The sequence below is a fragment of the Doryrhamphus excisus genome, linkage group LG1, assembly GCF_037039965.1.
Source record: "Doryrhamphus excisus strain RoL-2023G ecotype Guam linkage group LG1, RoL_Dexc_Guam_v1.1, whole genome shotgun sequence".
In the NCBI taxonomy this organism is placed as follows: domain Eukaryota; kingdom Metazoa; phylum Chordata; class Actinopteri; order Syngnathiformes; family Syngnathidae; genus Doryrhamphus; species Doryrhamphus excisus.
The window spans coordinates 11702672-11716655 of NC_136357.1; the positions used below are offsets into that span (position 1 = coordinate 11702672).

General features: G+C 41.7%; 1 protein-coding gene across 1 annotated transcript; it reads left to right on the plus strand.

The window, feature by feature from the left end:
* The first annotated feature begins 875 nt into the window (after positions 1-875).
* Positions 876-12260, plus strand: LOC131131282 (uncharacterized protein C3orf20-like). The gene is made up of 16 exons (XM_078793681.1): positions 876-1172; positions 1239-1315; positions 2351-2709; positions 4255-4410; positions 4493-4583; positions 4795-5007; positions 5108-5257; positions 5333-5453; positions 6736-6855; positions 7945-8089; positions 8243-8477; positions 9464-9538; positions 9631-9991; positions 10118-10234; positions 11718-11860; positions 11944-12260. Exons 1-16 carry the CDS (start codon positions 1122-1124, stop codon positions 12080-12082), a joined length of 2553 nt encoding a protein of 850 aa, XP_078649807.1. The 5' UTR covers positions 876-1121; the 3' UTR covers positions 12083-12260.
* Positions 12261-13984: the final 1724 nt, after the last annotated feature.

Sequence of the window (13984 nt, forward strand, 5' to 3'; positions counted from 1 at the left end):
CTAACCACCCCACCACCGTGCAGCCCTATTAAACTATATTCATTCATTCATTTTCTACCGCTTTTCCTCACAAGGGTCGCGGGGGTGCTGGAGCCTATCCCAGCTGTCTTTGGGCAAGAGGCGGGGTACACCCTGGACTGATTGCCAGCCAATCACAGGGCACATATAGACAAACAACCATTCACACTCACATTCATACCTATGGACAATTTGGAGTCACCAATTAACCTAGCATGTTTTTGGAATGTGGGAGGAAACCGGAGTACCCGGAGAAAGCCCACAGGGAGAACATGCAAACTGCACACAGAGAGATGGCTGAGGGTGGAATTGAACCCTGGTCTCCTAGCTGTGTGGCCTCCATGCTAACCACCCCAACACCATGCAGCCCTATTAAACTATATATGAATATTTATTTTTGAACCAATGTTAAGGTAATATGTAATTTCTATGCAACAATTGTTTAACATTTTTATGAAATGGGGCTCATATTAAGTGCAATCAACACTAGTAAACAATATATTTTGACTCAAAATTGAAGACCATATAAGAAACCTAATCTAATATTTTGTATATCCCATAATATAATACATAGAAGGGTTTATGTTATTTCTAGTTTCTCTTCAACCGCCATGTTAGAAATGACACAAATAGAAATGATGAATGAAATGAAATTATAACTAGCTATGAAATGAAGCAACATTGCTCATAGCATGTTGCTAAGCGAAGGGCTTAGGTCGTTAGCTTATTAGCGCGTTAGCTTTTTAAAAGGGTGCTCTCTGGAGAATATAGTGGCTATCAAATGGCCATGGTGAACAACGTCAGGTGAGGCGTCACCATTGCAATTTAGTATCCTAGCAACCAGGGCGTATCGGAAGTATACTGAAAGTTCGGGGGTGTTATTCGACCCGACGATATAATAATAATTGGGCATATTTATGACGGTGATATGCATTTAAACGACTTCCTGTGTCTTTTCCAGGCTATTCAGGGGACGTTTGCAGTGAAAAATGCCTCGACGATCGTTGCTTTGTGTCGCTTTCTGACGTAGCCTGGCTCCATTTCAACCCAAAAGAAGGTGCGGGAGTGAAATGTGAATAAAATAGGGCACTTTACTCCTCCACATGACTTCGTTGAACGAATTCTTCCCTCAGCCTTTGTATTTCTTTGACCAGGTGGGCTATGCATGCAAACTCAGACATTATTAAACTTGACTTTAATGAAATGTGTGTCTTTTGCAGCCCGCAAGGCCGCCGAAAATAAAAAAGGTGAAAGTTGTACAGGTGGATAAAAATAAAGAGGAGCCGAAAGAAAAAAGGTATGCATACCTGTTAATATTGGGATTTGGAAATAAGGGGCATTTTGTGGTCTTGCCAGGAATTCAAAACTCGTCTGCCCACTGCCAATGCACACCCTCACCATTGTTTCCTGCAATAGGCCTACCTGAGAGGTTTTTTTTTTAATGCAAGTTTAAATATTTGAAATTTATGGGATGTGTATGGAAAATAGGGCAAAATATTACGATGTACACAATGAAACAATATGTCTAACAATACTGTATCAGGGCTGCACGGTGGTCAAGTGGTTAGCGCACAGACCTCACAGCTACGAGACCAGTGTTCAATTCCACCCTCGGCCATCTCTGTGTGGAGTTTGCATGTTCTCCCCGTGCATGGGTGGGTTTTTTTCCGGGTACTCTGGTTTCCTCCCACATTCCAAAAACATGCTAGGTTAATTGGTGACTCCAAATTGTCCATAGGTATGAATGTGAGTGTGAATGGTTGTTTGTCTATATGTGCCCTGTGATTGGCTGGCGACCAGTCCAGGGTGTACCCCGCCTCTCGCCCGAAGTCAGCTGGGATAGGCTCCAGCACCCCCGCGACCCTCGTTATGAAAAAGCGGTAGAAAATGAATGAATGAATGAATGAATGAATACTGTATTGCATTATTATTATTATTATTATTATTATTATTATTATTATTATTATTATTATTATTATTATTATAAGGTGTATCCTGACTCTCACCCAAAGTTAGCTGGGATAGGCTCCAGCATTACCGGGACTCTAATAAGGTTTAAATGGCATAGAAAATGAATGAATGCAAATGATAATACATTTTAATACAGTAATATAATACATCACATGAAATTGAATGTCTGTGGCAACATCAATTTTGGGGGGGTCTCCACAGTGAACCCTAACCCTGACCACAGTAATTCAGATCTGGGTGACTGTTTATGTTCTGTCGCAGTTACATTTGTTTTAAGTCCCAAATAAAGGTTTGATGCCCCAAGTACTTGTGTTGGGTTTGATCAGCTTTAACCGGTGTACCTAATTGTTGTATTTAACAGGACAGAAAATGGCAAACAAGGAAAAATCAGCAAAAAAGCACAAAGCGATGAGCTGCCAGACACACAACCACAGGATGAATCATGTGAGGAGGAATCCACAGAAGAAGTCGAAGACGCCTCCATCTCAGAGACCCAGGACCCCTTGTCCTGCCTCAAGCGGGACGCCCCTCATCTGTTGAATGAACTGGGTTGTTCAATGTCCCAACACAAGTGGACACGGTCACAAGTTGGAGATATTCTGAACTACACCTGGGCAGAACTCAGAAGCGCAGACAAGACGATTCGTAACGATAAGCAGAAGTCATCTGGGAGGAAGAAAAAGTCACAGAAGAAAGAGCCAAAAGCAAGCGAAGTAGCAGGTAAGTCAGTGTTTGGATCATATTCATGCATTTTATCCTGCTTTCAAGGAAAAACAATGTATTTTCATCAAAGATCCACACATATCTTTCTCTTTTCTGCGTGTTTTAAAGAAACAAAAGCAGCTAGCATGTGAGAGACACACCTATTTTGAGCATATGAACAACTACAAATGGACAACCAAATGATCTCCAAAGTATTAGCAGACATTCCATGTTCTGTTTATACACGGCTAGATGGACTGTGTTGTGATATCCTGTGCAATGTGCTCCATCAGAATTAATATATCATGGTGACTTACTCAATGGACAGTTGTCTTTCTGGTCCAGCTGGTCTGGGCTGTCTTTTCCAGTTTATTTTGGGCAGGTGGAAAAACATTTATATCCCTGTGGGATTTCTTCGCTAACAATTCTTCACTTATTATTAATAATAATAATAATACATTTTATTTATATTGCACTTTACATTACAGAAATCTCAAAGTGCTACAAAGAAAGCATAAAACCTACAGTGAAGCAATAAAACAACACAACGAAAGTTATATATATATTTAAAAAAAGGCTAAGAAAAGGCCTTTGTAAAAAGGTAAGTCTTTAGGCTCCGTTTAAAGGAATGCACAGTCCATGGCGCTCTCAGATGGTCGGGAAGAGCATTCCGCAGACGGCTCGATCGCCCATGCTGTGCAGCTTGGTTCTGGGGACCCTGAGGAGGTTGGCTGTGCTAGAGCGGAGGGTGCATGAGGAGGTCTGGAGGAGGAGGAGTTCCTTTAGGTAGGCTGGAGCGTCACCGTGTACACACTGGTGGGTGAGGAGGGCGATCTTTTATTGAATCCTCAATATTTTCCAGGATGGGGGTGATATGATCGTATTTTCGCACCCTCATCAGGATCCTAGCAGTGCTGTTATGGATGTATTGGAGCTTGTGAATGCTCTTCCTAGGGATCCCGATGAGGAGCGCATTACAATAATCCAGCCTGGAGGAGACTTATTGTGATGCAATGTCTTGGAGCAATGTCCTCCTCTTCCATCGATTATAATACTGTATGCCACTCAGAAACATTCAATTTCTGTTGGCATGGCTTGGTAAATGCCACTTTCACACCACCAAGCCATGCTGGTGTATGACTTTCCCCCCATCTGCTACAAAGTTTTCGCACTAGTTCCTATCTATGGGCTCTGTGAAATCAATGCGCCCAGGAAAGAAGTTCAGATCATGTTTAAAATGATCAAAATACTCTTAAGTATTATGTATAATTGTTACTGTACTGTATTGTTACTGTTACTACATGGTCACAGCATGTATATTAAACCATAAAACGATGTTGGAATTTTTTTTGTTAGTTTTTATTGGTGGGTCACATGATGTGCATTGTTAGCTACCACATGCTAACTGTTTTTCTCTCTTTAGAATACACACAAAAGGGAAAAACAGGTGCTCATGTTTCACATCAGGATTGTGAATGATGGCAAAAAAAAAATGGCTGCATTCACACTTGCAATTGGGTACTGGTGTGAAGACACCTAATATTTGTATTTTTTTTCTTCTAGAATGTGCAGACCTACCTGATGAAGTGTCTGCTGAGTGTACAGCGTCTGTTCAAGAACAAGTCAACCAACCCACCGACCCCCCCACCAGTCCCACGATGCCCGACATTCCCAACCAAACCATTGCATCCAGCACCGTTGAAGAAGAACCGGGTGAAAGTGAGTTGTTGACTAAACCATTCGTTGGAATTTGGCTTTAACGTTAAGCCTCGATGTTGCCTTGATGTTTTTATGTGTCCAGGTTGTTTTATCCCCCTTTTGAGTGAGGAAATTCCTTCTATAGAGACGTGTCAATGGGTGGTGGAGCGACTGCAGGCCACAAGAAGTCCACAGTATGTTTTTGACTGGTCTTATGGCATTTATGCATTTAATCCAAATCACATTTAGTCCACACTTATTTTTGCATTTCATTTTTATTGTCATTTTCTACATTTTACAATTGTATATCTTTTGTTTTAGTTTATAAATTAGATTATATTTATTTTATTTATTTATAATGATCATTATTATTTAGCTTGTCAAAGTGTCTTCACCCTCTCATAGAAACCCGCAAGCAGAAGAGCAGGAGTTAAACAAATCTCCCATCCTTTGTCACTATTTGGATGAAGCACCTGAAGTGGAGGAAAATAAAGAGACGAACGAAACCGACACACAGTGTGTTGTTAGTGGGTTTCCTCGGATACCAGAAGTGAGTCAGCGGGATACTTCACTGAGGAAATTTCATTACAGAACCAACAATGGGACCTCATTCATATAGTATCCTTTCTCACACGGAGCACAAAAACATGTCGATTTCTAGTTAGGGGAGCCTTTATTATATGATTGCTGCTGTTGCCCTTGACCCTGCCCCCCTCAGCTACCCCTCGAGCCACATGGCAGTGTGTCACAGCCACTCGGGTCTGCCCTCTGGAGGATTTTACACCAACGTCTTCACTGACAACCTCACACCCATCATCCTGGCTACTATCACCATGTATGGCCACGGCTATGTAATACACCCTGGCAGGTGGGTCCACTGTATGTTATTATATGAGTTATCTATTATATATATCTTATGTCTTGTTGTTTTTTCCCCTTAAAGTTCTATAGTTACAGCAGTGTGGGACCAGCACGGTGGATTCATGTGTGACCGTGATGGCAATATGAAGAAGGAGTGGAGCTGGAAGATAGAGGAAGAAGTTCAGGAGAAGATTATTGTAAAGGTGATGTTAGGTACCACATCATCAGATTATCATACCACTGTGTGCCACGAGGAGTGATGGTGAGTGGGGCGAGAGGAACTTATCGTCATTAGGGCCGTGGGGGTATACTGGAGCCGATCGAAAGGAACTCTGATGTTACGTTTTTGTTGCTTGGTTTCCAAGTTATAATAACTTATATTAGCTAACAACATAATTTATTCTTACTGCAACAATTATGCAGGATGGTTGCACAGGGTTTGAGTGGTTAGCACGCAGGGCACACAGCTAGGAGACCCGAGTTCAATTCCGCCCTTGGCTATCTCTGTGTGGAGTGTGTGCATGTTCTCCCCGTGCATGCGTGGGTTTCCTCCCACATTCCAAAAACATGCTAGGTTAATTGGTGACTCCAAATTGTCCATAGGTATGAATGTGAGTGTGAATGGTTGTTTGTCTATATGTGCCCTGTGATTGGCTGGCGACCAGTCCAGGGTGTACCCCACCTCTCGCCCTAAGACAGCCGGAATAGGCTCCAGCATACCTGCGACCCTAGTGAGGAAAAGCGGTAGAAAATGAATGAATGAATGAATGAGCTAACAACGTAATTTATTCTTACTGCAACAATTATGCAGGATGGCTGCACAAGGTTTGAGTGGTTAGCACGCAGGCCACACACCTAGGAGACCCGAGTTCAATTCCACCCTCGGCCATCTCTGTGTGGAGTGTGTGCATGTTTTCCCCGTGCATGCTTGGGTTTTCTCCCTGTGATTGATTGGCGACCAGTCTAGGGTGTACCCTAGGCTCCAGCACCCCTGCAACCCTCTTGTGAGGATAAGTGGTAGAAAATGAATGAATGAATGAATCATGCAGGATTTATAATAAAACGCTGTAACTTTTTTTGAGCTGTGTTCACTGGGCTCAGTTAAATCAGCACAATAGGTCAGAAAAACATAGGAATGACATACATTAAGAAAATGACCATATGAGGCATTAGTGTAATCAGACACGGCAGTCATTAAATATTGAACTAGAAATGTGACTTATCTCCTTTTTGCTTTGCATGCGGTGAAACTGTGTTAGTGTCCGATGTTGTGTGCGTCAGCTTATAGGAAGATATGATAAGTGACAGGGTCAGTTGCAATGACTGTAAATCTGGCACAAGCCTGTCACATGACAAGCTGAGGCACTTATGATAGCTCTTGACAGGAGCTGTAAATCACATATCAGTGCCAGCTTCTTTCCATACGATTTTTGCCATTTTGCAACCTACTTCTCCATCGTTTAAATGTCACTCTGTGTCCTCCAGTTGTCAAAGGGCATCTCAGTGCAACTGCACAGCGGCACGTCTGCTCTACTCTGCTTCAAGTGCGACACGCAGAAAGTTCAGATCCCGCTTTCTGCTGTACCTTACTTGTCCAAGGAACCGGTGAGAATCATTACTAATGTGTCTGATTTGAATTATTATTTTATATTTGATTTGATTATAGGGTGGCACGGCGGACGAGTGGTTAGCGCGCAGACCTCACAGCTAGGAGACCAGGGTTCAATTCCAGCCTCGGCCATTTCTGTGTGGAGTTTGCATGTTCTCCCCGTGCATACATGGGTTTTCTCCGGGTACTCCGGTTTCCTCCCACATTCCAAAAACATGCTAGGTTAATTGTCTATATGTGCCCTGTGATTGGCTGGCGACCAGTCCAGGGTGTACCCCGCCTATCGCCCGAAGACAGCTGGGATAGGCTCCAGCACCCCCGCGACCCTTGTGAGGAAAAAGCGGTAGAAAATGAATGAATCATTTCATTATTTAATATTTATATTTATTAGTTAAATTTTATATTTTTATATTATTTTGACAGAATGAGTCATTTGGTAGTCAGAATGTGGCACCTTATTTTGCACCAGTATAGAGTTCCTCTCCATTTAATTTGGTACAAAGGTTATCAGTATCAAAAATGAATTCTTTACATAATGTAAAGATCAGGGTCATATACAGAAAAAGCGGAGGCATGTAGGGATGTAGGCCAACAGTCAGAATGTTCAATGTCCCTACTACAGATGGACATTTTCATGTTGACATGCCCAGGATGACACCACCATTTGTTCACATACAGTGCAAGCCCACCTCTTTTGTGCCATGCGCATCTGGGATGCTAGCTGTCGAAGCACAAATGTCGCATCTCTGCGACAAATCTCTGCCAGCTTGTCAATCTTGTTCGGTAGTGAATTCATGATTTCCCAGGATGATAGAGGATACTGAAGCATCTTCACTTCCTAGCCGCAATGCTAAGATGTGATATCGATATGGCTTCTTTACTTTACAATTAGTAACCTGGCAAAACTGATGAGTCCATATGCATAGGAAAGAATATACTTCCCACACAGGACTGATTGAAAGGCAGCCACTCACAGCGGCGCCATTTTGAAAAAAAAATGGTATGGTATTTTAATTGGGTCTCATTTAAAAATATTTTTACATGTAGCAGGCTGTGTTGATGTATGGAAGCTGACTGTGTTCCAGGAGTCAGGCCTGTCGCTACTGGATGGGGAAGGGATGCCAGGACGGTGGAGGAAAGGAAGTGTTGACATGGCCGAGCTGAAGAAAATTCAACTGAAAGCACAAGACATTCTCGACGCTTGGCTGGACTTTTATCTCGTGGCCACAGGTAATTGTCACTCATGATGCTTCACATACATACTTCATTAGGTACACCCAGTGGCTACAAAACAGCCACGGAATTCAACATTTCACTATAAATTGCGTCACTGTATGTGGTAAATGTACCTAATGTTGTGAGTGTGGGTGTTTCATCTTGCAGGTATCAAGCGTCGTAAAAAAAAAAAGCCAAAGACCTCATCAAAGACCAAGCACAAGAAACGTAAACGTTCATCTTCAGCGCCTGCAAAGAAATCATCTGTGAAGAAAAAACCCGCCGCTCCCAAAGAGGTTATTCATGAGCAACAAGTGGTGCCCATACCAAAACCAAAAACTAAACTTACGTCCAAACTAAAACCAAAACCAAAAATTCGAGAATCTCCAGCCAAAAACGTAAGGTGCGCTTTCATGTGAAATACACCTTCAGGCAGTGTATTAACAATGTTGTATTATTGTTATTTATGTTTGCATCACAATTTAAAGAGCTGTTGGTGCAAATCTGGATAAAAAGGCAGACCCTCCTCTTATGTTAACATGTAATGTCAACACAAAGTGGAGGGCATTGTTCAGTCGCTCATTTATTCATTCATGTATTTATTTATTTTTGCTTGCTTTACTCTCTTTGCTTTTAAGTTAATGTAGTTGCATTTAACATTTGCATTTGTGTAATTGAATACCACATAATTTAATTTAATGGAATGTAATTTAATTTACCACTACTAAAATACTTACATTTTATATAATACCACACTGTTGTTAGTAAATGTATTTATATTTTGTAAAGATATGCTATTCTTTACTTTCTGAACTGAACTGAAACTTATTACCCTTTTTTTTAATAAATTCATTCATTCATTCATTTTCTACCGCTTATCCTCACGAGGCTCGCGGGGGTGCTGGATCCTATCCCAGCTGTCTTTGGGCGAGAGGCGGGGCACACCCTGAACTGGTCGCCAGCCAATCACAGGGCACATATAGACAAACAACCATTCACACTCACATTCATACCTATGGACAATTTGGAGTCACCAATTAACCTAGCATGTTTTTGGAATGTGGGAGGAAACCGGAGTACCCGGAGAAAACCCACGCATGCACGGGGAAAACATGCAAACTCCACACAGAGATGGCCGAGGGTGGAATTGACCCTGGTCTTCTAGCTGTGAGGTCTGCGCGCTAACCACTAGACCGCCGTGCCGCCCCCTTTTTTATAAATATAAAATATTTTTTATTTAAGTACATTTTGTTGTTTTAATACTTGTTTTTATGTGTATTTGTTTGTCTGTGAAGGTGTACAATTCAAACCAAATTGGGATTGTGCTCTATTCATTCAGTCAATAAGTGTCATTGTAACTGTAATATGCATTATTTCTGAATCTCTCAGGCCACTAAAGCAAGCAAGGGAATATCACGTCACACAAGTCGGGCCTCTTCGTATCCATGGAAACATCAAACAAGAGTAAGAATTTTTGTTTTCTAAACACAACTAAATTAATGTTTGTTGCGACGTTATATGTGCATGTTAACCTTGAACTTACTCAATCTTCCCAGGTCAGTGATAATTCCAGGCGTTCCAGATCCTCGCCTCGCCACTTTACCCCCCTACCCTGCCCAGTCTTGTCTCCCCTCCTCGGTCCCCCTCACTGTGTGCCCCCCGCTGCTGAGGGCTACCCTGCTCAAGGACCACAAGGATCAAGGGCCCACCAGGCGATGTTGCTGCAGCACCGTGTTCATGCCTGTGCTGACAGATGCGGAGTACGACGCCTTCATCATGGGGCAGCCCAAGTACAGTCGGCAGATCCTGGTTGTGTACGTGACGCTGCCCGTCAAGTGGGAAGAAACAATGGAGAAGGATGCCATGCAGCGGCTTTACCGGAGGACTAACAGGAATAGAACAATGCCATGCACTCAGGTGATGATGCTGCATCACTGGACACTTTATTAGGTACACGTAGAACCAATTCAATAGCTGTATCAAAGATGAAGATAATGCAGTGTAATTTAATACAATACATTATCCTATTTATTTCCTGTTCAGTGCCAGATGGACTCCTTTCGCCTGGTGAGGTACGAGGTGTCAACAGGGGCGCTGGGCTGTCCAGTAGACAACATCCTGCTGCAGCATCGACACAACGTTGCTTCTGGCATGATTCTGGTCAGTATACACTCACAGCATCAAGAATCAAGAGAATTACAGTAACATACTGTTTCATGTATATATCCAAGGTAAAACCCTAATAAATAAACCAGATGTGACCAACAAGAAAAAATCAAGCAGCAGTAGCTTCTAAAAAATCCAGATAGTAATATAAAATGATTAAAATGATAAATTATTAAATAATAATCTCATCAACACATATATTACACAATACAAATCCTCGTTTATCACGGTTATTTGGTTCCAGACCCAACCATAATAAGTTAATTTCGGTGAAGTTTCATGTTCATTCATTCATTCATTTTCTTCCGCTTATCCTCACAAGGGTCACGGGGGTGCTGGAGCCTATCCCAGTTGTCTTCGGGCGAGAGGCAGGGTACACCCTGGACTGTTTGGCCAGCCAATCACAGGGCACATATAGACAATTAAGTATCATGTATTTTTTATAAATTTAATATTTTCATAGTTACAGCATAACAAACTTCTTTATGACCTTCAAAATACAGGTGTTAACATCTAGACATGAAACTCGGGGTTTCAGAGTTTAGTTTTAACTGGATTATGACCACAATAGTAGCCTGTGTTGTCATAATGCTGATGATGAGTATTATTACACACTATTATTATTGCCTGCCTTATTAGTGCCTGTTGTGAGTTAATTCAAACCTGCAATAAGAGCCTGTTTTTCCGGCAATCAAGTATGTTGTATGCGCTTGTATGTTTCACCAAATGACCAGTGTAGAGTAGCATTATAATTTGAATGTGTAATGCCTTACATTTGTGTTTTAGTTCATTTTGCCATTTTTATGCTTCAAAAGTCTTAATTTAGACAAAGAAATATATAAAATGAAAAAATGTGATAAGAGTGAATCGTGATGTGGTGAGGGACCATTGTATGTCAGTACATTCTTCTCACCTTCCAAAATGAACTGCAGACTCTAAATTGTCCATAGGTATGAATGTGAGTATGAAAGATTTTGTCTATATCCTGTGATTGGCCGGTGACAAATCCAGGTCAGGTGGGATAGGCTCCAGCTCACTCGTGACACTCATGAGGAATAAAAAGATAAAGAAAAAGAATAGAACTTAATATGTTAGAATGCGGCGGCACGGCGGTCGAGTGGTTAGCGCGCAGACCTCACAGCTAGGAGACCAGGATTCAATTCCACCCTTGGCCATCTCTGTGGAGTTTGCATGTTCTCCCCGTGCATGTGTGGGTTTTCTCCGGGTACTCCGGTTTCCTCCCACATTCCAAAAACATGCTAGGTTAATTGGCGTCTCCAAATTGTCCATAGGTATGAATGTGAATGAATGAATTGGCTGGCGACCAGTCCAGGGTGTACCACGCCTCTCGCCCCAAGACAGCTGGGATAGGCTCCAGCACCCCCGCGACCCTCGTGAGGAAAAAGCGGTAGAAAATGAATGAATGAATGAATGTTAGAATGCAATAGTCATTAGATCATCTCCATGTATGAGATAGATGTACATCCGAGGGACGCTGATGTTTTTGGACTACGTATCCAGCGGTAATAGCTTTTCCATCATGGACCTTCAGAAGCAAATATTAAGAACCAGGGAAGACTACCGATCGGGTGTGAGCCTCCCACCGGATTACAAATTCAGGTAGGATGGCAATAAATAAATATTTAATTTAACGAAAATCACACAATCAATAATTGCATAACAATCATGTCTTGGTGTTGCAGCGAAAGGCCAAAGGTGACCATGGCTCCCACTGATGCCCCAGATGCGAATAAGGCAGAAGGTCCACCACTGACGGGAAAGAATGACACCACATTGACTCATTCCGGAGAAAAAGAATGTCTCAATGAGACATGTGACTGAATGAGATGAGTTGATATCCTGTCAAAAATGTGGTTACATAATCCTGTTGTATATCCTGTTGTGTTGTGAACCTGCATCATAATTATCATAGCTGTCTGCAGAGTGGAAGCACAAACGTGGCATGGGAATTACCTGTAAACCGCTTCTAAAAAAACTGGCGCATTGAATCTATTTAAATATAGATCTGATTTAACAGCTTTAGAAAGATATGATATGCTACTTGTAAAAGTGAGTGGTGAGAGGTGGGACATAACATTCTAGTTTATTTGGCGTCATTATAATATTTTACTTTCTGTTCTCCATTAAACTTCCCTGATGACTGATAGCACTGTGAAAGCGCCACCGCAGTCATTGTTGTGGGTAGTGTCTGAGTTTTACTTCCTCACTCTGCTTCAAATGTAGATGAGCCACATTTGTCGTCTTTTTAAATGGGGTTAAAAATAGCAAATGGGATGTACGTATGTGTGTGTATTTTTGTTAGGGTGAATAATCCCAGTGGGAATAAATAGTATGTATTTGTCATTGATTGTAACACACGTTGCAAAAGGGGAGGGCATTTTCTGGTAAATAAACATTGTATGAGAATGTAAGAGTGAATGGGAATTGATGACAGAGCTGGCATAATTTATTCAATTACAATATTCATGCTTGGAACTTGTGATTCAGAATTGTAATTATTTGGGCTGATTTTTTCCACACACGCACACACAAACGTTCAGGGTCATGTGCTTTAGATTTTAATAAATCCCACTGTTTTTTTAAATTACTATTATCATCATTAGTCTTAGACTCCTCATTGTCTTGTTCTGCCTTAAACAAATGTCCAATGGTCGTCCTGTCATGCTTCATAGAAGGCTAATTTCATAGAAATGAACAGAAAGACAAAATAATGCACAATACAGCCATGCATGTAATAAAGACTAGTCAGTTCATTAACGCAATTGCTAATCCTGTGAGCTGATGAATGATAGCCAGAGCACCTTGCCAGCCAGGGTGGTATAGCCAACTTGCTAGAAGACGGGCAGAGCGAGGAGGAAGTACTATCGTCCACCATGCCAACGACAGTGCAGGGTGAGTCCTTGTGTAAAATGACACTGTTTGTTTGTGATGCAGCTGGTTAAGTAACTTGAAAAAATGTAGAACTGTTAGACACATGAAGATGCAGAGCACAGTATAGTGTGCTTCAGCAATGTCCTGGGGTTTTGCTGGGGTGTCCGATGTTCCCACTCTTCTTTTGTTGTTTTGTCTTATGTAAGATTCTGTGATTATATGTGTGGAAATAAATCACTTATTGAATTGGTAACTGCTATGGCGTGAAGAAGGGGTAGGATTTAATAAGCTTTGCTTCTTCCTGCTCCTTTTCAGACATGTGTATGTTGTATGTTTGTTTATATATATATATATACGTATATATATATATATATATATATATAGGCGGCACGGCGGTCTAGTGGTTGGTGCGCAGACCTCACAGCTAGGAGACCAGGGTTCAATTCCACCCTCAGCCATCTCTGTGTGGAGTTTGCATGTTCTCCCTGTGCATGCGTGGGTTTTCTCCTGGTACTCTGGTTTCCTCCCACATTCCAAAAACATGCTAGGTTAATTGGTGACTCCAAATTGTCCATAGGTATGAATGTGAGTGTGAATGGTTGTTTGTCTATATGTGCCCTGTGATTGGCTCGCGACCAGTCCATAGTGTACCCCGCCTCTCTCCCAAAGACAGCTGGGATAGGCTCCAGCACCCCCGCGACCCTTGTGAGGAAAAAGCGGTAGAAAATGAATATATATATATATATATTGTAAGTGTATTGTAAGTGTATTGTAAGCATATATGTGAGAAAGAATAATGTAACATAGTATGCATGTCTGAAATAAATTAAGAAAAAAAAAAGAAATTCAACT